Source organism: Oncorhynchus mykiss, chromosome 15 (genome assembly GCF_013265735.2).
Source record: "Oncorhynchus mykiss isolate Arlee chromosome 15, USDA_OmykA_1.1, whole genome shotgun sequence".
In the NCBI taxonomy this organism is placed as follows: Eukaryota; Metazoa; Chordata; class Actinopteri; order Salmoniformes; family Salmonidae; genus Oncorhynchus; species Oncorhynchus mykiss.
In genome coordinates, this window is record NC_048579.1 from 57,577,648 (window position 1) to 57,602,482 (window position 24,835).

The following is a 24,835-nucleotide window of genomic DNA, read 5'->3' on the forward strand; positions in this document are numbered from 1 at the left end:
GTCCATGTGCACAGTGTAAAATTTGTGTTTGGATTAATGTAGGCCTAATTACAGTTTGAGACAGACACTGTGTGAGGCAAACATAATCTGTTTGGTTATGTTGCTTTTAGTAGGTTATTCAAATTAGTATGATTAGTGGCATCAGGTGTTTTGTCATTATCTGGCATGCACAGTGGTGTAGTGGTGCCTGGAGAAGTGGGTATACAGCTGGCTAACTCTGCAAATTGTTTTGACTCTCTGCAATTATTTGCTAATGGCAATGGCAGCCCATGAGGAGATTAGCATGGCTACTACTTCGACTTCCACAGCCAAGCAAGCTCACCATCGCCTGGCCCAACCTCGTCACGGTGAGCATGTCATCACGAGTCCATGACATGCGAGTGTTCCCCACTACAGTGATCGATGGAAAGTGCAGTGTTTCTCGTGGAAGTGTTATGGACAGTTTTATTTGCAGTTTGAAATGGGATGCTGTTTTCTGTAAAATGTGTAGACATTTCACAGAGGCCACTATGGAAGGCTAATTTGTTTGAGACAGATAAAAGGATTGGAAGTACCATATCAAGGCATGCTTCAAGCACCAGGCTAGCCAACCCCACTCTTTTGTACTGGATCAATTTGAAGGCTACAGTGCAAATCATCACAATCAAACCAGGAGTAAATCAACTTTTAAATCAACTTAACCGCGAGGTCATGGACTATTCATTTGTAGAAAGGAATTGTGATCATGCCAAAGTAAACAGGACATAGCACTATGTGGACACAAGGAGAGTGAAGAAGCCCTTAAGGGCAGCAACTTTTGAAATGAAAAAATATGTATATCTAAATATGATCAAAAAAGTATAAATTGTCTGACTGAGCTGCAGACCCGGTTCCAGGAGGATAAATATGATAATATGATATATAATGAGAGCAGCAACTGCCTGTCTGCCAGGGTCTAGGACTTTTGCACTGAAATAATCACTGTTGGCTCCATGTAATCACTATTATATATCCTCTGTTGAGGATGCTGAATTAAAGGTGTATATTCAGCAACTTCGTCAGAATGTAGAGGGAGGTCAGGAATTCCCAACCAAAGTTATGGACAGCTGCAGCCCTGACATTTTCCCTAGCATCAATAGACTACTATAGTATTATATACAGTATATACTGTATACAGTGCAATGAGAACGTCTTCATACCCCTTGACTTATTCCACATGTAGAGTTACAGGCTGAATTCAAAATGTATTCAATATTTATTCTTCACCCATCTACACACAACCCCCCGGAATGACAAATTGAAAACATGTTTTCAGAAAAGTTTGCAAGTTTATTGAAAATGAAAATGAAAAACAGAAATATTAAATTTACATAAGTATTCACACCCCTGAGTCAACATTTTATTGAAGCACCTTTGGAAGTGATTACAGCTGTGAGGCTCTAAGAGCTTTCCACACCTGGATTGTGCAACATTTCCTTTATTATTTTCAAAATTCTTCAAGCTCTGTAAAAGTAACTACAATGTTGCTGATCCATCCTCAGTTTTCTCCTAATACAGCCATTAAATTCTGTAACTGTTCTAAAGTCCCCATTGGCTAGGGTTGAATATTTCCCCGGTATTTTACAAATGTTCCATGCCGAGAAGTCATTCAAAAGCATTATAATGCATATAAATGTCTGGATTTGAGAGCTTTGATCAGCATGAAAATTCAAACCTAATGCTACCTTAGCCTGATGAGCCCCATATTAAATACATTTCCTGAGCCCTACGTTAACAACATTTAATAAACCCAAGCCCAAAAAATCCCAAATGATTGTATCAGGAATCAAGGTAAGACCTAGACGCAGACCGTGTCGAAGTAACAATGTTTATTACAGCAACAGGGGCAAAGGTACAGGACGGCAGGCAGGCTCAAGGTCAGGTCAGGCAGAGGTTGGTAATCCAGAGGTGGGGCAAAGGTACAGGACGGCAGGCAGGTTCAGGGTCAGGGGCAGGCAGAGTGGTCAGGCAGATGGGCGGGCTCGGGGTCAGGACAGGCAAGGATCAAAACCAGGAGGACGAGAAAAGAGAGACTGGGGTAAAGCAGGAGCTGATACAAAAAACACTGGTTGACTTGACAAAACAGGAAACCAAGGGCTGTGAGACATGGGTTTAACTCAGGACACATGAAAGGTGTGGTGTATACAAAGGGTAAGGGGCAACAGACGATGAACAGCAGAGGGACTAATAATTTTAGAGATGGGAGAGCTTGCGTGTTTCCACCCGGAGCGGGAGATCCCGGGTGGATAGCCATACCTTCTGCCAGAGACGATACCGGGTACGACGACAGTGGCGGACAAACATCTGGAAAGAAGGTACGCTGACCTCTTCCTCCTACTCGGAGATGAGCGGGGGCTAATACCCCAGAGAACATTCAAAAGTTGATAGGCCCATGGCAGTAGGGAAGGGTGTTGCATGCATATTCCACCCACACAAGCTGCTGGCTCCAGGTGGTGGGGTTGGCAGAGACCAGAAAGCGCAGAGCTGTCTCAAGATCCTGGTTGGCTCGCTCTGACTGGCCATTGGACTGGGGGTGGAACCCAGAGGACAGCCTGTCCAACGACCCAATGAGGGTGCAAAACACCTTCCAGAACCGGGACGAGATGGCAGTGTTGCCCTCAGATGGGGGAGACCTGTGACGAAATCCAGGGATATGTGGGACCAGGGACTGTGAGGGACAGGCAGAGGTTGCAGAAGGCTAGCCGGAGCTTGCCGAGGAGTCTTGTTCTGAGCATACACTGTGTAAGCGGAGACAAATGCGGAGACGTCAGGAACCATGGTGGGCCACCAAAAGCGTTGTCACACAAACGCCAGGGTCCAGCGGGAACCCGGGTGGCAGGCCAGTCTGGAGGAGTGGGCCAACTCCAGGACCGCGGAGTGGACCGCGTCAGGCACGAACATCCGATTATCAGGACCCCCCCGGGGTTTGGCTGGGAACGCTGTGCCTCCCTGACTAGTTTCCCTAGACCCCATCTGAGTGCAGTTGCCAGGCACAAGGTGGGAAGGATGGTGTCGAGCTCCAGGGCAATAATCGTGGGACTATAATGGTGAGAGTGCATCCGGCTTGACATTCTTGGATAACGGCCGATATGAGAGGGAGAAGAACAGCAGGACCCATCTAGCTTGCCTGGAGTTGAGGCGTTTGGCGGTGCGGAGATACTCCAGATTTTTGTGGTCGGTCCATACGATGAACAGATGTTCTGCCCCTTCCAGCCAATGCCTCCATTCCTCCATCTTCACTGCGAGAAACTCACGATTTCCAACATCATAGTTTTTCTCCGTGGCTTCAGGTCTAGGGCAGAACACTGGGACAGGACCGCCTCCAATCCTACATCCGACACATCGGCCTCCACCACGAACTGACGGGGAGGGTCAGGATGAACCAGGATGGGAGCAGTGGTGAAGTGGTGTTTGAGGTCCTGGAACGCCCGGTCAGCAGCAGGGGACCACGTGAACGGAACCTTGGATGAAGTGAGTGCTGACAGGGGGGAAGCCAGGGTGCTGTAACCCCAGATGAAGTGGCGATAGGAGTTGGTGAACACCAGGAAACATTGCAGCAGCATCCTGGACGAAGGCTGGGGCCAATCCACCACCACTCTCACCTTCCTAGGATCCATCTGGACACTCCCAGCCGAGATGATGTACCCCAGAAAGGGGATGGTGGAGCGATGGAACTCACACTTCTCTGCCTTAATAAACAGCTGGTTCTCCAGTAGGTGTTGAAGAACCTGTCGGACGTGGAGCACATGTTCTTGGGTAGAGCGGGAGAAGACGAGGATGTCATCAATGTAGACAAAGACTAATCTGTTCAACATGTCGCAGAGAACATAATTTACCAGAGCCTGGAACACAGCAGGGGCGTTGGTCAGGCCAAATGGCATCGTAGTGGTTTTGCACTCATCCTCCTCCCGCATCTGTACCAGATGGTAGGCGTTCCATAGATCCAGCTTGGCGACTCAAAGGCCGAGGAGATGAGTGGTAGCGGGTAGCTGTTCTTCGCCGTTATGTAATTGAGTCCCAGGTAGTCGATGTACAAGCGCAGGGTGCTGTCCTTCTTCTCCACAAAGAAGAACCCCTGCGCTGGCAAAAGAGGACAAAGGACGTATTAAATCCTGCAGCTAGGGAGTCCATAGCCTTGGTCTCCGGTCCCGACAACAAGCACAGTCATCCCCGGAGCGGAGTGGTGCTAGGGAGAAGGTCAATCCTGCATTCATAAGGTCGGTGTGGCGGAAGCGAAGTGGCCTGGGCCTTGTTGAACACCTCTTGAAGGTCCTGGTACTTCACAGGAATGGCGGAGAGGTCCTGGGCACCTTCCAAGCACCCAGGAAGACGTCCGGGGCAGGTTGCATTGACTTCAGACACTGGGTGTGGCGGTACGGACTCCAGCCCATGATGGCACCAGTAGACCAGTTGATGAGGGGATTGTGTCACTGGAGCCAGGAGAATCTCAATACCACAGGAATCTGAGTAGACTTGATGAGCAGGAATTGAATAGTCTCGCTGTGATTCCCTGACACCAGTAGGTTGATGGGAGTGGTAATATGAGTGACCTGGCCTATACAGCGCCCGTCCAGCGCTCTAAAATCCTTAGGAGTGGAGAGGGGCTGAGTGGGGCTGTTCAGCTCGGACGCCAGGGAAGCGTCAAAAAAACTCTCATTGGGCCCAAGAGTCAATGAGGACCCGGAGAGATTTAGACTGGCCTCCCCACAGCAGAATGGCATTAAAAGGGTGCGAGCAAGGGAAGCAGAAAAGTTATCCATATGGCCCATCAGAGGACTCACTCCTACCAGTGAGCCTGATCTCTTTAAAGGACAAGAGGACACAAAATGACCAAGCGTCCCGCAATACAGACAATTCTTCGTGTAGATCCTGTATTGCCATTCCGCTGGTGAAAGCCCAGCTCTACCTAGTTGCGTAGGCTTGGGAAGCGGTGGCTCAGCCGTCTTCGGCAACCCTCGTGAAAGGTCGGGAAGCCTCAGGTGCTCACAGCAAAGGGATCGTTGGGGACTTCCGGGATGACTCGGAGGCAAGGTGGAATCCCTGGACGTGCAAGTGAAGTCGAATTTCCTCTCCCTCCCTAGTTCCCGTAGTCGACCATTGATTCAGATGATCAAAGCGATGAGGGAATCGAGATCCGTAGGTAAATCTCGAGCAGCAAGCTCATCCTTGACCTCCTCCGAGACGCTGTGCAGGAACATATCGAACAGTGCATCCTGGTTCCAAGCACTCTCCGCTGACAGCGTGCGGAAATCCACCTCGTAGTCAGCCACACTGCAGGAGTCCTGCCGAAGCTGGATTAGCTTCTCTCCCAGAGAACACGGCGTAAAAACCCTTCTTAATCTTTCCCACGAACCCCTCCAGACTAACGCATATGGCCGGCTGCTGTTCCTACACAGCAGTAGCCCAGGTGAGAGCCCTCCTGGACATCAGCGTGATGAGATAGGCTATCTTGGTGCAATCTGAGGGGAAGAAGGAGGGCTGAAGCTTGAAAATGAGGACACACTGAGCTAGAAAGCCCAACATGTGCTCGACTCTCCATTGAAGCGTTCCAGAGGGGGTAAATGTCAAGGGGTCTGAATGTAACGGATGTGAAACGGCTAGCTTAGTTAGCGGTGCGCGCTAAATAGCGTTTCAATCGGTGACGTCACTTGCTCTAAGACCTTGAAGTAGTGGTTCCCTGTTCCTGTTACATAATACCTTCCGAATGCACTGTAGTATATATATATATATATTAAATATATATTTTATACATTGTTTGCAAACTGATATGTGACACGTATTAATGCCAAAATAACATGCAAAACAGACAAGCCCCAAAAAAACATTTTGCAAAAAATGTGGGGATCAAAACAGGTGAGGCTCACCTGCCCTGAATGACGGGTCGCCACTGGCCGGGCAGGTGGCGTTGCGTGGGCGAGATCCTGAGCGCATTATCGTGCCATTCACTGCCATCACCTCATGTTTCAGCATGATAATGCACATCCCAATGTCACAAGGATTTGTATACAATTCCTGGAAGTTGAAAATGTCCCAGTTCTTCCATGACCTGCATACTCACCAGAAATGTCACCCAATTGAGCATGTTTGGGATGCTCTGGATTTACGTGTACGACAGCATGTTCCAATTCCCGCCAATACCAGCAACTTCACACAGCCATTGAAGAGGAGTGGGACAACATTCCATAGGCCACAATCAACAACCTGATCAACTCTATGCAAATGAAATGGGTGGTGCTGCATGAGGCAAATGATGGTCACACCAAATACTGACTGGTTTTCTGATCCACGACCCTACCTTCTTTTTTTTAAGGTAAATGTATCTGTGACCAACAGCTGCATATGTGTATACCCAGTCCATAGATTAGGACCTAATGAACCCATTTTGATTGACTGATTTCCTTTTATGAACTGTAACTCAGTAAAACCTTTGAAATTGTTGCATGGTGCGTTTATATTTTTGCTCTGTGTATGTATACAAAATGTGTATCACAAGTTGGACGCTGCACCTAACGCCTTTATGGGCGATTGGCGCTCTGGGATTCAATTGCTCTTCAAACAGGTAAACTGGTCAAATTGGCCAACATAAGTGATGTGAAATTATATTTGCTACAATATTTTTGATGCATAGTTTGCTAGCATGAAACAAGCGTTTAGACAACTCCCTCATTACATGACTGTTTAAAAGAATCCCTGTGATAAATCGGATGACCTACTTCGAGTTTGTTTTGAAGTGTTGAATGGGGCACAACACGCGGAGCGTTCTTCCAGTGGAAGCAGACGCTAAACCACATAAGGTTTCAATAACAAAAGAATGAGAAACACCCACAAACAAATTGTCAAACGCCCCCCTCTCCTCCCTACCGGTATTGGAGCGCAAGCCGGCTGGTTTTACTTGATGCTCTTGCCGGTCTCTTGTCTCCAGCACTATGCTCGCTATGCTACCCGTGGTCCAGAATAACAGCAGGTTGGGCCGCCTTCTTTCAACGCTCTACGTCACATTCAGCTTCCTAGTAAGCGAATTCAAATAGAATAGAGCCCCATCTTCCCGCAACACTGACAAGGTCAGCGACCAAGGACCACATACCACATTTGGGGATAGACCGCGCCTATATTCGCAAAAGGTAATATGCGTTTCCTGAAAGTTATCCGTGATGGAATAATGCTTACGAAACTCTGAACAGCTGCCCGTGCGTTCACGATTATTATTTTTGTCCAACAATGATACGCTTTGCTTCGGCATTTAGAGAGATGCTTGGTCATCGTGACAACAATAGCCTACACCACTTAGGCTACATGCTTTATAAAACAAACATTAGGCTGAATTTTGAATTACATTATGTTTCAGCTTGAAATGTACATATATTGTGCGTAATCACGGAGTTAACCAAATGTGGCACCGACAGACATGTTAGTCGTTACTCTTATTACTCCCAATATTGTGCGAATGATGCTTATAGACTACATTAGCCTAGATAATTATGAATACTTGTTTATGTAGGCCCAGTGTAGACTATGATATGCATATTTGGCTGGTTCCATCCGGTTTCTGTCAGCAGCACACGCACACAGAGTATCTGACTACACGGATTAGGATCTACACGCGGGTATTGCATCATAGTTTGAGGCATCACTGATCAGTAGATCTACTGTACATCTCTCTTCTCATCCCGTGCGTCTCGATGCATAATATAATGTAACCATTTTCCCACTGAGATGACACAGTTACCAAATCATACTAGTCTATTATTATCTAAGGATCTGATCTGAAGATTTTTCGTAAGCAGGTTTGGGCCAAGCAGAGGATGTTTCACTCTCCGGGTCAGCTGGTGCGCTTTAAATATAACATCGGTCAGTCACATTTGGTCTGTCTTTTTTCCACCTTGACTTGATATAGCACGAGATAAAAATGTTTTTTTACAAAATGACCAGCGAAGTCTGCCTGGTTCTTCGGTAATGCAAGATGTTATGAGAAATTGGGCAATATATGGCTTGCATTGTTGAAAGAAATGTAGACAAATAACAATGGGCCATAGATTTGGCTATGTGCACATATTGATAATGAATTAATAATGCACTTCAGGGGCTTTCGCGTTCCTCCCCAGGTCATTACTTTGCTCTATGGTAGACCTATTGGATAAGTTCTGGTACTGGCATAGGCTGGTTCTGCCTCTGGTACTGGACTACTTTCTTTGGGTTACCAAAGGAAGGGTAACATGTAGACATTGCAGGCATGAGAAACCTTTGTAACATTGTTGTATTGTAACCTAGATAGGGGCCTCTCCACTTTATTGAGCCACCACTTCATAGTTGACCTGACAGATGCCTAGGAAACATTCAAATCCCAATAGAAATGGTGCATTCTAGTGCACTAGTCTATGTAGCTAAATAATACATGGATGGTTAGCTTCAAGCTTAGCTGACTCATCTCCACAACCCGTTGTCATCTGCCTCTTAGCCTCACCATCCATCTGGCTTCCCAACCCCTCTGAAGATAAATCAGTTTTATAGACGGCCATCTCACAGGGGAAAGGGTTTCTCATCGTGACTAAAACAAGCAGTGACCAGCCAACCATCGTCAGCAGCCCGTAGGCCATCTTTCACTGTTGTGATTTGGGTAACATGACCTCTGACTCGATCCTAAATACTGGAAGGTTGTCATAGCCCTCAAGCCACATTCATTGTCCTCTGCTCTAATGTGTTTCACTGTTTTCATGTAAACTAAAGCAGTGTTCCCCCCTGAGCATGTGGGTAGAAAATAAAGCCTTAAAAGTTGCTGAGGTTTTAACACTTAGGTGTTACAATAATTCCCAAACAAGTTTGTGGTGTTGACATAGTATTTACAAAGCTGTTGTTATGATTATTGTTGTGTACACAATAGTGATGGGGGAAAAAATCGATACAGTTACATTTAGCAATATTATTTTGGACAAATATATAGATATAATAATGATTTTCTAATCAGCGTTAGCTAGTGCTATTTGGCTGTACCTGTGCCAAAACTGGTATTGTTCATCCTTAAGCTTGTTCTCCATCTTCTTTTTAAATATTGAGCCAACATGTTTCCAGCACTTTCATTTCCATGACTAATCAAAACTCATTTTCTCATGCTCTCTCTTGTCTCTCTGCAGTAGATGTAGTGAGAAACATGTTCCCATATGTTTGCAAATTTGGAACATCAAATCGCAATAAAATCTCAGTATCGAATCGCAATACATATAGAATTGTGAGAATCGCAATACATATCGTATAATCAGCTTAAATATCGTGATAATATCATGACGTGAGCTCCCTGGCAATTTCCGGCCCTAGTATACAATCTATTATGCTGTTCCCGGTGTCCAGTTTCGGTGCTTTTGATGTTTAATAAGTGCTTGCACGATTCAATAGGAAACCATTTCCAGTGTCCTACACCACAGTATATTAGGCATAGAAATGCCTTAGATGTATACCGTGTAATATGTCAACTGGAGTCAGGTATGTATTAGGTTGCATACCTTCAGTAAGTCCCTAGCCTGGCACAAGAACCCTTGATCAACAACTTGGCTTAGGCGCTGTGTCCGTCCAGTGCTCCAGTCCCATGGTGCCGTCGTAGAAAACAGGGAGGGAAGTGGAGCTCAGACTCTAATCCCCTGTGAGTAGTTGAGCAGTCCTCTACAGCCGTAGCTTATCAAAAGAGGTTGTAAGAGACAGTTCATGTTCGGTCAGAGCCCAGTTTGTTTATGCTTTTTCTCCAGTTATGAATGTCCTGTTTGGCATTTACGTAGCCTAACCCTTACTCAGTGGTCCCCTTTGACCCCCTCTCAAACAAATACTTGGATTAAATGTCCCTTAAATCAATGTAAGCTAATGAAAAAAATGTTTGTTGTACAAGAATTTAGAAGAATCATCTACACACCGTTATCAAACTACTAAAACTTTACACTTAAAATGTGTGGTGTAATATGTTATGTTTTCCCATACCATTACTTAGGCGTTGACGCTGCAGCAAATATTGGCATGGATTAACAGGTTGGTTCTTGGCACTGGCAGCACTGGATGTTGCTCCGGGGGCCATGACACTCTGCCTAGACAGAAATCACCACTTGTTTTAGCTTGCCCTGTGCGCCAGGAGGACAGAGTTGGCACTTAAAGACCAATGGAACGGTTCCAAAAGTTAACACCACCTACCTGGCACACTGGGTGAGCTAAATCCATCGCTGACTACAATCTGCTGACTACGCACAGGCACCGCTCAAGGCCTTCCATGGTAATTAAATGTACTTACTTAGCAGCTGAAGACATGTCTAATAAGTAGTCTAAGTGGGTGTGGTTAGCTGGTAGATGGTAGATACGTCACCACCCATGCATTTGAACAGAATCAGCTCAGTAGTGGGTTAAGAGCACCTGTAGTAAAAGGCACCCGGTAACACTTTACACCAAGTTGTTCTCATACCTGTGTAGTAACTTGGTATTTACTCTTGTAATGCCATTATATTAACAGGTCTATTGTTGCTCAAAATGTCTCCTTATAGCCCTAAATGTGGTAGATAGATTTATTGTGTGCTTTGCCATTACCAGTTGTTCATGTAAGACTACTTTCTGGGTGTGTTGCCATAGAAGTTAGAAAGAAGAAACTACAATAATAGGATATCAAACACCTATTGATTATTTTCATGGAAAGACCCCTGACTGCTGTGCAGGGTGTGTATTCTGGCTGTCAATGGCCCCATTGTCTCTCAGTAGTCTTTCTTCTATTGAAGGTTGCTGTTGCGTCTTTACTATACAGGGCTTCAAAGAGGCAACTGTATACTGGATCAGTGTTTCTGGTAGATTGAATCGTTTTGTGTGACGTGAGAGTTGGCAATTGTGGTTAATGATGAGCTAGTTGTACGCATACACGTTTGCTACAGTACATACATTACTTTCAGGTGACCTTGAGGTCAGATGCCTGCTTTCAAAAAGGCTACAAGCCCTTTCAACACCACCCTGGCTTACACTTTTGACATGCCAAGTCCTAGAATTAATGTATTGAGAGAATGAGAGTTAATTTATTTTAAACGTTTGCTTTCGTGCGTAGCCTTTATCATTAAAACTGCAATATGCAACTTTTTGGGCCACCTGACCAAATTCACATAGAAATGTGCATTATAGGTCTGCCATTCCTTTTGGGCTCCCGAGTGGCGCAGTGGTCTAAGACTCTGTACTTCAGGAGGCGTCACTGCAGTATCTGGTTCGAATCCAAGCTGCATCATTGGGATTGGGAGTTCCATACGGCGGTGCACAATTGGCCCAGCATCGTCCGGTTTTGACTGGGGTAGTCCGTCATTGTAAATAACAATTTGTTCTTAACTGACTTGCCTAGTTAAATAAAGGTTCAATTGTTGGCCTCATAGTATAACTTGCAGACTTTTCCTTTTTCAAGAAGAGGCTTCAAAATGTTAATATTACCACCATGTTTATATGTTTTCCTGAAACACAGACTGTTTCTGGAATTCCTGATTTGTTCTTCTCAAGTAGAAAACCCATTCTGGTTCGACGCCCAAAACATGCTTTGGTTGAGGTCAAAGTGTCAGTGGAAAATGGTGACATAGGATTTAAAATTCCACCCAGCAGAGTATAATTTCTTAGACCCTCAGATCTATTCACTCTACCACTACCACATAGTGAGTTCTTTTAATGGTGAGCATAGAAATAGCACACCTAGAACAGATCTACCACTTCTTAGACTTGCTTCAATGTGAATTGTATATAGATATATATATATATATATATATATATATATATTTTTTTTTTTTTTTTACCTTTATTCAACTAGGTAAGTCAGTTAAGAACAAATCCTTATTAACAATGATGGCCTACCGGGGAACGGTGGGTTAACTACCTTGTTCAGGAGCAGAATGACAGATTTTTACCTTGTCAGCTTGGGGATTCAATCCAGCAACCTTTTGTTTACTGGCCCAACGCTCAAACCACCTGCCGCCCCAATAAGCCAACAGGTATGGAAAGCATGTAGTATAGGAACATGTTTTGACTGGGGCGAGGGCGGGGGATGGACACCTGCAGTATGGCCTGACATATGGCAATGGTCAATGAAAATTGCTTCTGAAAGACAACGCAGAGCTGTGTAGAGCACTGCAATGGGGAACATTTCAGATGGAGGTAGTTAATATTCAGTTAAGAGTAATTAACACATTACTTAGCATATTTATTAATTTTCTCTTTATTGTATACACATGATTTCCAGTGTTCTATTTGTGACACTCATTTGTGTCACAGGTTGATGGTCGCTAGACTCCTCGCTGTATATTATGTATTAAAACTCGTCTGTTGATAGTGAAGGACGTCAGACTGGAGGCACACTGATATTGTATTGATGACCTTGTGAGCTTTGTGTGAATTCATCACCCAGTGTCTGGTGGAAAGCAGACACTTACTGTCTTTTGTTGTGACTTTGTACAAGACTCTCTGGCTGTTGTTTAGAGAACATTGGTGCTGTGAGGTAAAATAAAAAGGGGGGGGGGGGGGGGGATATGTTTAATTGTCACATACAGTGAAATGTGTTGCTTTCACAGGGTCAGCCATAGTAGTACGGCGCCCCTGGAGCAAATTAGGGTTAAGTGCCTTGCTCAAGGTCACATCGACAGGTTTTTACACCTTTGTCAGCTCAGGTATTCGAACCAGCAACATTAAGAGAAGGCGGATTAGACATTTCTCTTGGCTTCTGCTCTGGAGATGTTCTCCCTGAATTCATATAATCAATCAACATGATTTTGATAGATGGGATCAATAACGGCTCTCCATTCTGTTCACCTGGAAAGTCCCTTTTACAAGCACACATCTTCTCCATCTCAATTGATTTGCTCTCCACCTCTTCCTCATGTCTTTCCTCTCCCACAGGCTATTCAGACCTACTTAACCAGGTAGTGTATGATGCTCATGAAAACACTTGGCTCATATCTTCTTGTCAGTTTCATCCAAGGTGACACAAGATTCCCTGAGGACTAGACTGTCACAGGAGTGGCCTGTGCCTGCCCGAAGGCCTGTGGATACACAAACCAGACTACAGCATGGTGACGCTAGTGACCTCGCAATGCCTGAATGCCATTCATACCTCTGAGCAAGGGCCCAACAAGAAACTTCTATACTGCCTGTTTTACATTTAGGCAGAAGTCAAATGCAGTTACTAGATATGATATATTGTTCTACTTCACCTCTATGACCGTGGCAATTGCCGTAGCTGCTATTTATAAAACCTAAATTATAACACGTCAATGAAAAAAAAAGTGTGATTATCCCGTAATTTGCAAAGCTCAAAACCGCAACCAGCCTCAGAGTGGTTCTATATTTACTCAAATCGTTCTGTCAACGTGGTGCCAAGATAACTCTGAGTAGGTTACCTATCCTTTTTCATTTTCGCTCTGCACACTCTATGCCACATAATCCTGTTGGGTGTACCAAGAGACACAAAGCCACCAATCCTGATCATCATGTGGCTCAAGGGCAGTCAGTCGTGTTGCTGCAGGTGGCACATTGTGTCCGTTAACTCAGTTACACGCCTTCTCTGTTTCAGGCTCCATGGTTACTCAACGTAGTTCACCTGAAACAGAACACAGCCAGGCTCAGAAGTTGTACCTCTTAGTCAGCACAGGTCTAGGATCAGTTTACCTTGGCCATGAATGTCTGAGGGAAGATTTTAAGCAGCCTGTCAAGCTATCCCTCAGGTTCGACCTTGGAGGAAAATGCAGACCTACCAGCTTGACAAACTGCCAAACCAAAGACACACACACACTATTGTGTTACATGCTCTGATCAGCTTGTCATTGAGATAATTCAATTAGAGGAATGCTGTTGTAGTGGTTGGCTACCTGCCTCTTCGTTCTAATTCTAAGGCTCCATTGTCCATTTAACCTTCCCTGAAGTTTAAGGTAACAGGATAGTTTCGAGCACAGGTAGACCTAAGGTAGGCACACTGTTTGCTCAGTTCAACAACGGGCAAGGACAGGCATCTGAGGTGCCTTGTGATTGGCTTAGATAGGACACATCCATCTGGCTGGGCGGGACTGTGGTTGGTTGTCTCTGGCTGTGAAAGCATCTGCCCATCCCTCTGTGTCAGCTGATATTCTGAGACACCAAACAGAGGAAAAACACATTACAGAGGACACATGATGACATCATGGGGAGAGGGGAGAAACTACTGTGGCGCACAAAGAATTAATAAACTTCTCTTGAAATACACAAGTAGGCTCATGTAAGTCAAATAGCCTAAACAAACTTGTTTTGTATACTCACATAAAGTTTTTTTGTGCGACTGTTGTCATCGCTTACACGGTGTGTTTTGGTATTTTCACTATACTATTCAGACTTAGAAACCTAAGCAGCTTATGAGTCCTGAGACCCCGTTATGCATTGTCGTCACGTTCAATCAACCAACCCCACTATCAACCCGGGCCAATAATCAGATTAGACTTTTATCACCATATGGATGTTTGAAAAATAGATACTCTCTGAGTTTAATTAAAAGAGCAACACATGGGAATATGCACAGAGGATTATATATCTGAGTGATTAGCAAGAAATTTAGCTTAAGTTAGAAATGTAAAAAACATTGTAAGTCAAACACCTGAAAAGAGTGACGTGAAGATGCCCGGAACGCCTGTAGGAAAACCCTTCCCCTACCACTTCACCCTCCGTTAAGCCCACATTATACAGCTCACAAATACTCATGGTGTCTGTTAAATAACAACTGTGTTTACATAGTCGTGATGAAACAACGTCTTTATTTAGAAAAGCTGGGCTGGAGATATTCCTTACCTAAACAATGTTGCGTTTGTGTGTGTGTGTGTGTGTGTCAGAAGTCGTGTAGTGTCGTGTCATGTCGTGTCATGTCGTGTCGTGTAGTGTAGTAGTTATAAACCAGCTGATAAAATCTCGAAATTCTACTACTATCAGTTTTAGCATAAGATTTAAATAGGCTTTCTAACGTCTTTATAGTGACGTTGAGTCACTGTCTTCATTCACGTTTTCCTTTTTTCTTCTGAAAGGTCAGCCAATCACAGCACATGGCGACTAGTTTAGCTAATTGCCTGCTGTTGACAGCTGAGATGGGGCTGAATATGAATGAGGCTCCACAGCAGTGCAATCTGATCTGGCCACGACTTGATGAGAGACAGAGACTGATATAATTTATTGATGCCACTGCACCATGTTGTTGTCATGGAGTCCGTTTTACAGCCACTCTTGAGATTGAAATGGTAGGTTCTAGTTTTAGTGCTTTTGTCCCCTTCTGGTATGGTTGGAACTTCAACCACTTTCCTCAACTCTTTACCTTGGATAGAGTTAGTGTGCTATGGGTCGCCTTTAGAGCTATGGGTCTACCTTCATGCTTCTAACCCACCTAATCAAAGCCATGCCATGCCCCTGTTAAGCTGTATCGTCTAGAGTATGGCTGAGCATGTTTTGCTAAACTACAATAATCCCATTTAAATAAGCTTTTACTTGTGATGTTGAAATGCCTTCATAAGCCGTTGGTTGTGTAATGTCAACGTATGTGATATCAGAAAAAAAATGGAATGTTAATTAAGCTCGTTGGATCACGAAGGCACATATTAATATCACTCATCAGTTGTTGTAGATTGTGTGTCTGGAACTAAGCAGCTGCCTCTTACCCATGATATCTCTTGAACAACTTAGAAAGTGTGTATGTGTGGTGGATGTGTGTATATACGATCAGAGACATGTTTGCTTTGTCAATAAAGACACGTGATCTTGGTCACTGCTGCCCGTACACCACTCCCCTGTCACTCCACTCTCCACCCATTCTGGTTTCCATTACTCCATTACCTTCCTGAAATGTGAGGGCAGAATGGGGGGTGGGGGTGGAGGGGGCTACCCTCAAGGTGAAAAGTGGGTGGGGCAAGAGCTGATCTGGTTTCAGGTAGAAACTCAACCTTGTGACAAGGGTGATTAACTCTGTCAGTGTGCTCACGTGCATTCTGGAGCTGAGATCTGGTCTTATGACCCAGCAGTCAAGAGTTTAAATGACAAAAGGGACATGGCCTCAACCTGTGGGAAACTGATTTTCAGTAGGGCGCACACTTAAAACATGCCATTGTCAATGTGGTATTGGTGTTAGCTACAGTTGTCTCCAAACAACCTTTAACCTCTGAATATTGTGCCTAACATTTTTTATAACTTACATTTTTTGTTAGTTTTTCAAGCCTAAGTTTATAATACAGACATTAATCTTAGAGGGAGTGGAGATGTCATTATCATCATTATTGTCCAGCTCCCCTACCCAGAGAGCTTTTCAACGGTTTCTCCCACTGTTCCTCTCCATATTTCCCCTGTACTGACACTCTCTATCCTCTTCCTCTTCATATTTCCCCTGTACTGACTCTATATCCTCTTCCTCTTCATATTTCCCCTGTACCAACCCTCTCTTTCCTCTTCCTCTTCATCATTCCCCTGTACTGACTCTCTCTATCCTCTTCCTCTTCATATTTCCCCTGTACCGACCCTCTCTTTCCTCTGCCTCTTCATATTCCCCCTGTACTGACTCTCTATCCTCTTCCTCTTCATATTTCCCCTGTACTGAAACTATCTTTCCTCTGCCTCTTCATATTTCCCCTGTACCGACTCTCTCTATCCTCTTCCTCTTCATATTTCCCCTGTACCGAAACTATCTTTCTTCTGCCTCTTCATATTTCCCCTTTATTGACCCTCTCATTCCTCTTCATATTTCTCCTGTACTGACTCTCTCTTTCCTCTCCATATTTCCCCTGTACTGACCCTCTCATTCCTCTTCATATATCCCCTGTACTGACCCCTGTTCTTCCTCTTTCCCCCTCCAGTAAACAGTGAGCGCTGAGAGCCAGCTGGGTCAGAGATGCCACCCCCTGCCGCAGGCCCCCCAGCAGTGACCCCTCCGGACGGGGGCTGGGGCTGGGCCGTGGTCCTGGGATCCTTCATCTCCATCGGCTTCTCCTACGCCTTCCCCAAGGCCATCACTGTCTACTTCAAGGACATACAGAAGATCTTCGACTGCTCCTACAGCCAGATAGCATGGATCTCCTCCATCATGCTGGCCGTCATGTACGCAGGCGGTAAGACCAATACATTAAGTTGGTGTCCAGGTAGTCTCTTGTTGAAGTCGTCTGTCTGATTTGTTAAGGTTGGGGTTCTGTATATGTAGTGCCCTGAGTTTATCTTCATCATGTGACCTGTCCAGGGAAAACTCATGCCCTAAGTATGGGGCAAGGTACCTGTACTGATCTGATTGTGTGTCTCCTATGAGAACCTATGACCATCTTTAAATTGACATTCAAGAGGAAAACATGGTTTCTGTGACTAGTCATCAGCATATTGTAGTAGTCATGCATCACATTGTCTCCTTCTCATAATGACTTTACCCCTCACTAGGTTACCCGGTAGGCACCTTGCTTGGCAGTGCCACGCTGGCCATCTGTTAGCTGATGCCATCCTATCCGGTCATTTCTAATTGTTGCTGTCAACAGGGTTTGTTGTATCCTAGGCCGTTGTTGTGATGACAGTGACAGTGATGGCCAATTGGCCATAGAGAGCCAAGGACACCCAATACCATCCTCTATATGTGACAAGCCTGTACAAGGCACTTGTCCCTCGTTAAAATGTTTAGTGTAATTCATTCATATTGATCTCTGAGCAAAAGGGGAGAACAGAGCTTCATCAGCTATTCATTAAACACCTGCTCTCTTGTCCTATGTGTTTGCACCAGCTGTAGGCCGATAAAGCAATTGTCCTTTTAGTGTTTAATGCATTCTTCATCTCTACAAGCAACGGACAGCCCAGTGCGGTATATGCTGTTCTCTGGAATAACATGGCGGAAAAACAATCACCAAATATTTACCCCAATCAGAGAGCTGCTTATTGAGGGTGTTTGTCCTCTTGGAAGAGGAAGGAGACTTGTGGCTCTTTTACAACGCACCTGTTGTTTTCGCACCGCCTGCCGTCTGTGCTGTTGACGCAACTGCCACCTCCACCACGTGTTCAGAGGTCAGACACATACTGAATTCTCCAGGGCAGTCATCAGGCAGACTCTCTAACTGATAAGATAGCAGTGCCACTTATGATGCTGATTGGATGTCAATCACAGAGCAAACAAACTGGAAATGCTTGCCATATCCTCAAACATCAGGATAAGCCAATGTGTGGCTCTTGCTGATTTCAAACAACAGCAGCCAACCTATTTTTATGATGTATGGCCACACACACATATTAGATAAGACCACAAATGCACAACAACTGTAAGTGAAGGCAACTATTTCATATCTTCCTGGATGTTGTGTGTCTCCATAACCCAGGGTGTAACACAGACACTGAGGTGAATGATTAGTAATGATGTTGATGGGTGCAGAAAAGAGCCCAATGGGAATTATTTTCAAATATTGCACTCTATTACATCAGCTATATGGACGCCTAATGCAGATCTCCCGTCCCTCCTCCCTTCTAGCCTGGCTGAGTGTCGCTCTGCAGTGACGTGCTAAAATGGAGGCTGTGTGTGTGTCAGTGTTGGATCAATGTCACTAATCCACACAGAGAGAGGGACAGTTGACCTTGGCTAGGCTAGGCAGCATGGCTACGTACAGTACCATCCTCTGTTGACGGTCAGCACAGCAGAGCTCTCTCACTGCCAAGCACATTAACTGAACTGTCCAGAAATATGGCTAGCTAAGCTGTGTTATTAGTCGATCAACCACTTATAGAATTCATGTTTGCGTCCTTGCATAACTGCTCTAGTTTCATATATCAGCGCTTTATTCCGTAATGAGAGTGACATTAATAGTATGATGGATTGCAAACATCAGTTTCCTGCATAGTCAGCTGTCTTGACGGTTTATCAACCTTTTCTTTTGCAACCTCACAAATCAGGGAGTGGTCAGCAAATGTGTTACACAAACTTCCATCTTTCTGCTGTCAAGCTAGCTTTTAGGTCCTGTGAAATAAATCACAGCTGGAAGGGTAAATGACGGGTGTACCCATCCTCTTGTAGGCATTCGTTTCCATGATTGAGCCCATATTTTGCCTCAAGTCTGGACACAAGCAACCTTAAGTTATGGTATCTGATCATGCTTCATTAAAATGTTTTATAATTGAGCCCAATCATGTTGGTACGGGCTGAGATACAGTATGTTCAAATATAGCGTGTTCTATGTCAATAGTAGTCTAATTTATTGTCCTTATAGTTACTGTCAAAACAAACTCCTAATTTCCTTTTGGTAACCTGGAAAGTGTGTCCAGCTATTGCAGCAATTAAACTTCACTTATGAATTGCTTTTTAAAAGGAGTTAATATGAAACCTCAAGGGCTCCCTCCACTTGGCCTATCCAGGTTTCACCACCAGACTCAGGAGAATACTGACAAGTGCTCTGTATGCAAACGAGGAGGGCTCCTCTCCTCAAGGTCGGAAAAAGATTCACGCAGAGCAAATGAAGTCAGGCGACTTCTTCCCCAACCTGTTTTTAAATAGCACCTCTCCCCGAGTCCGTCACAGATACCGCACATCTTCTGCTTGCTAATGGGGGCATTGTTCAAAAAAAACCTTTCATCACTCTTATCGTTTCTTATTCAATTTACTTGTCCTTTTGTTTAACGTCTGTCATGAAAGGGGACATTGTGACATGCCATAGAATCGGAGTCATTCCTCACCCTATCAGGTAATGGAGACCAGAGGTTCAAACATAACAGGACTTTAGAAATACGAAGGACAAAGTTTCCCTCAACAACAACTTTTAGAAATTTGACAAGGACACAATTTAAAATCTACTGTTTGGACCTGTCAGTTTGATGTACTATCAATGACCATAGAGAGGGTTGAACGACGGGTTGACCCACTAAAACCAACATCTGCTAAGATTCACTTGCTGCCAGTTGTCTTGTGTTGTATGGCCCTAAGAAGAAGTTGTGTGGCAAGCCCTTATTGAAGGTAACAAGGAAATGGAAAGAGCAGTGTGGCATAGTAGCGTATTGCTGGTCGGCCCCACTCAATTCAACTGCGTGTGTACTACCAATATCAAGTGCTTACTGTTACTCATGGAAAACTGTGAATGAAAAAGAAACGGCGCTCAGGGACAAATGGGCCATGGAGCCAAGGTCTTCTGATCACTTCAAAGTGTGTATGTGTCATAGTTCCTGATTCCCCCCCCACCCCTCTCTTTAGATACGAAAACATTACATTGCAGTGCACTTTCAGAAAATACATCTGGTAATGCTTTAATGCAGTGCAACCAGACCAATTCAGAGGAGTCCATTTACGTTCACCAGTGTTCTCTCACTGTTACATCTGAAACCTATCTATGCCCATACAGTGTGTATTCATACAGTCAGTGTCTATTATCCATTTCATAAGATAACTGGTTGCCACATTGGGTCTCTGTTTTGCATTAGCATGGCAGCTGTGCCTTGAAAGCTTATGCAATAGAGAGAACCATTGCGTGTCCAACCAGAGCTCAGTTCATTGTCTTCACTCAGCGTGTCGATGATGCTTGACGGGCCCGATCGATTCTGACTGATTCTGTTTGACTAACGCTCCATTAGTTTGGCCCTCAGCTCTCAGTGCAGCCTGTCCAAGGCTGACAGGCACCCATTGGTTAATTGTCTAGGTGCTGAGTTATGTCCAAGACGTCACCTGCACTCTATGTCATTGGTCTTGCTGGTCCAACAGTACATGTATTGCTTGTCGTGATGGGATCTCTGATACATATGTAGCAGAGTTGGAAAATAACAGATGTTTTGTCAACGTGCTCTGTACTTATTGGCAATAAGGCCATTTTTTCCGTTTGACTACTAAGATAATGCTGTGTTATACCCATGCCTGTTTGTTACTGATCTCTCAATGCAGCCCTCATCCCCTTAAGAATGCATGCAGAACACACAACACGGTGTTGTACATTGTTTACCAGTATCAACAAGGTCTTGTTACAGTACTTCTATTTCCAGAGCTGGGAAGTTTCACGCTGTCTTTCAACGCTAACAAGCTTAAACCGTTAAGTAATCACTACATGATTACCCGAGTCTATTGCAGGCTGAATGTTTGGGTTGGATGAAAGACCATGTTTTTAGTATCTCATTTGTTTCTCTTCCAGGTCCCATAAGCAGTGTACTGGTAAACACATATGGCTGCAGACCTGTCATGATCATGGGGGGAGTGCTGTCTTCTATCGGGTTGATATCCGCTTCCTTCTGCAACAGCGTGGTAGAGCTTTATGTTTGCATCGGTCTTATAGGAGGTAATTCCGATGAAATCCATTTTCAACTCATTCGGAGTTATTTGATTATAGTGTCAAACTCCTTAAGTGACTGGATGAAAATAGGCCTACAACTGATTTGGAGTTTCCCATTCTGTCTTTCACAAAGGTCATAGTAAAAGACTATAGATACATTACAAGAGTACAGTTAAGCTTGATTTGTCAAATCATTTAATGTCCACAGTCTGGCTACTTGAAGAAAATGTATATTATTCCGAATGTGTTCTTATCAGATAATTATCTTGTTAGAAATGTATGATCTTTTTAACTCTAAATCATATTATTCCTCTCTCCTCACAAAGGCCTGGGCCTAGCCTTTAACCTTCAGCCAGCCCTGACTATGATTGGCAAGTACTTCTATAAGAAGCGTCCCATCGCTAACGGAATAGCCATGGCCGGTAGCCCAGTGTTCCTGAGCAGCCTAGCCCCTTTCAACCAGTACCTGTTCAACTCCTTCGGCTGGAGGGGCAGCTTCCTCATCCTGGGGGGCATACTGCTCAATTGCTGTGTGGCTGGCGCCCTGATGAGGCCCCTGGGGCCACCGCTGGGCAAAATCAAGAAGGATGAGGAGTTGGTCGTTGCCAAAACCACCACCAAGAAGAAGGAGACGACCACTTGTTTGGGGACTGTCAACAAGTTCATTGACCTGTCGCTTTTCAAGCACCGCGGTTTCCTCATCTATCTGTCGGGCAACGTCATCATGTTCTTGGGCTTTTTCTCGCCAATCGTCTTCCTGACGGCCTATGCCAAGGACATAGGCGTGGACGAGTACTCGGCCGCCTTCCTGCTCTCCATCCTGGCCTTCGTGGACATGTTTGCCCGGCCCTCCATGGGGCTCCTGGCCAACTCCAAGTGGATCCGGCCCAGGATCCAGTACTTCTTCAGCTTCGCCGTGCTCTACAACGGGGTGTGCCACATCCTCTGCCCCCTGGTGGAGAGCTACACAGGCCTGGTGGTGTACGCCGTGTTCTTTGGTTTTGCGTTCGGCATGGTCAGCTCGGTGCTGTTTGAGACCCTGATGGACCTGGTGGGGGCTCAGAGGTTCTCCAGCGCTGTGGGGCTCACCACCATTGTGGAGTGCTGCCCTGTCCTCATTGGTCCACCCCTGGCAGGTATGTCACTGATCTCTCAACTCATTACTACTTAATTCAGTTGTGAGACATTGTTTACTTTTTAAGCAGTTGATATGCCAAAGGAATAAATTAAAGTCACCCAATTATTGTTTTATGGAGTGCTATTGCTTAGTAATCATTCACTTGGTTTGATCTTGATTATAGAGTTTGCTGATTTAGAGTGGAAAAGCCATATTACGTTTTGGCATTCTTATAATATGTGCTTATTTGTCTAATTACAATAACAACAAATGGAAAGTTCATTCTGTGATTATTGGTCCTTTACAAAATGCTTCATTTATTTGACATAATGTCCTCATTAAAGATCAGTAGACATGAAGAAACTGATAAAGGCATATTTGGAAATGCAGAACATAACAATATGACAGACCTTCATCACTCAATAAAACATTAAAAAACATTTTCCAAAAATGTAATAACATTGACCCTTTCTATGCTCTTATTTACAGGTAAACTGGTGGACATCACCAAAAACTACAAGTACATGTATTTCTGCTGTGGGGCTGTGGTGATTATGGCCAGTATTTGGCTGTTCATCGGCAACTTCATCAACTACAGACTCCTGGCCAAGGAGCGCAAGCAGGAGGAGATGTACAAACGGACTGAAACCGAAGACCCTGACCGGGACCAGGACCAAAAGGAGACAGACGGGGACGCCCAGGCCTTGGAGGACATGGTAGACCCCAAAGATGAGGACGCCATGCAGAGGGAGACCAACATCTAGAGCCCCTCCCTACTGCCAACCACACCCCCCTCCACCACCACCCTCACGTCCCCCTCTGCCACTATCAAACTGCAGACTGAGCTCAAGTGGGGTGCCTCCTGGTCTTTCACTCTCCAGGGTTCCGCTCGGGGGCCTCCCCGCAGGGGCCCCTTTGTTTCAGAGACACTCAAACTGCCAAAGTAACAACGACAACCATGTCGTGGGATACTGCGAGGCGTATTGCTGGAGGAAGGGGTGACTGCCCTGACTGCTACTCAAACATCAGACTAGCCGGATATAATGGTGTAAGATACAGATCGCATGTTAGGAAGCCACAAGGCTTGGAATATGAGAAAGAAGCTTTTGTCGCGTATCTAGGAATCTGTGAAATGCGACCTGTCGACAGAAATCTAGTACTGCTCATGTATTTAGTCTGTGACACTAAACCTACCACACCAGCAACCCAATTCAACTGTTCTGATTGAAATCAATACAGGTTAATATCCCAGTTTCCTATGCTGGGAGCTGACATGCGAGGACACATAATGTCTGTTATTACCAGGGTTATGGTGAGAGACATATCATTGCAACACAGGAACAGAGATGAGTTCATGGTTTGGTGGCTCCAGTGACCATGTATTATTACTGTCCTTTAGCGCACTGTGTCCGTTGTGTTCGTTAGCTAAACCTGCACAACTGCCAAGCTTCTAATCTAACGATAACACACCCGCTGTTTTATTCACTATTGCATATTGCACATGGAGTCCGTATACGCTGCACTACTTCTAAACCGGCCATGTTTAGGCCTCATCCAAAACAACAATGAAACAAATGCAATTTAATCATATTTAATGAGGTTGAATGTAAATTCGTTTTATTGGCTGTATTTTCAATGGCCTTATTAAGAATACTTGATATTCACAATCAAAATCATCTAGAAATGTGCATATTGCTGGTTTATACCAAATAAAGAATCCATGAGCAATATAACCTATTCCTAGCCATTGTTTTGATGTACGTATATACAGGGATATTTATTTGTGTAGTCAATGGTCATTTCTGGGAGTAGCTGTTTAACTTTCCCCAATGATACATTGCCTTATGTAAAGAATGCATCTAAGTTGTGTCATATATACAGTACCAGTCAAAAGCTACTCATTCAAGTGTTTTTCTTTATTTTTACTATTTTCTACATTGTAGAATAAGAGTGAAGACATCAAAACGATGAAATAACACATATGGAATAATGTAGTAACCAAAAGAAGCAAATCAAAAAATATATATATTTGAGATTCTTCAAAGTAGCCACCCTTTGCCTTGATGACAGGTTTGCACACTCTTTGCATTCCCTCAACCAGCTTCACCTGGAATGCTTTTCAAACAGTCTTGAAGAGTTCCCACATATGCTGACCACTTATTGGCTGCTTTTCCTTCACTCTACTGTCCGACTCATCCCAAACCATCTCAATTGGGTTGAGGTCAGGTGATTGTGGAGGCCAGGTCATCTAATGCAGATGACCTCTCCTTCTTGGTCAAATAGCCCTTACACCGCCTGGAGGTGTGCTGGGTCATTGTCCTGTTGAAAAACAAATGATTCCCACTAAGTGCAAACTAGACGGGTTGGAGTATGCAGAATGCTGTGGTAGCCATGCTGGTTAAGTGTGCCTTGAACTCTAAATAAATAATTGACAGTGTCACCAGCAAAGCCTACTTTGCATCTC

At 44.6% G+C, this 24,835-nt stretch overlaps 1 protein-coding gene across 1 annotated transcript; it reads left to right on the forward strand.

Annotated features, from left to right (window-relative positions):
• Window positions 1-6,865: 6,865 nt before the first annotated feature.
• On the forward strand, window positions 6,866-24,360 carry LOC110490401 (monocarboxylate transporter 2). The gene is made up of 5 exons (XM_021563776.2): window positions 6,866-7,139; window positions 16,848-17,099; window positions 21,117-21,260; window positions 21,581-22,390; window positions 22,861-24,360. The coding sequence occupies exons 2-5, from the start codon at window positions 16,883-16,885 to the stop codon at window positions 23,133-23,135; spliced, it is 1,446 nt and encodes a 481-aa protein (XP_021419451.2). The 5' UTR covers window positions 6,866-7,139; window positions 16,848-16,882; the 3' UTR covers window positions 23,136-24,360.
• The last annotated feature ends 475 nt before the right edge of the window (window positions 24,361-24,835 follow it).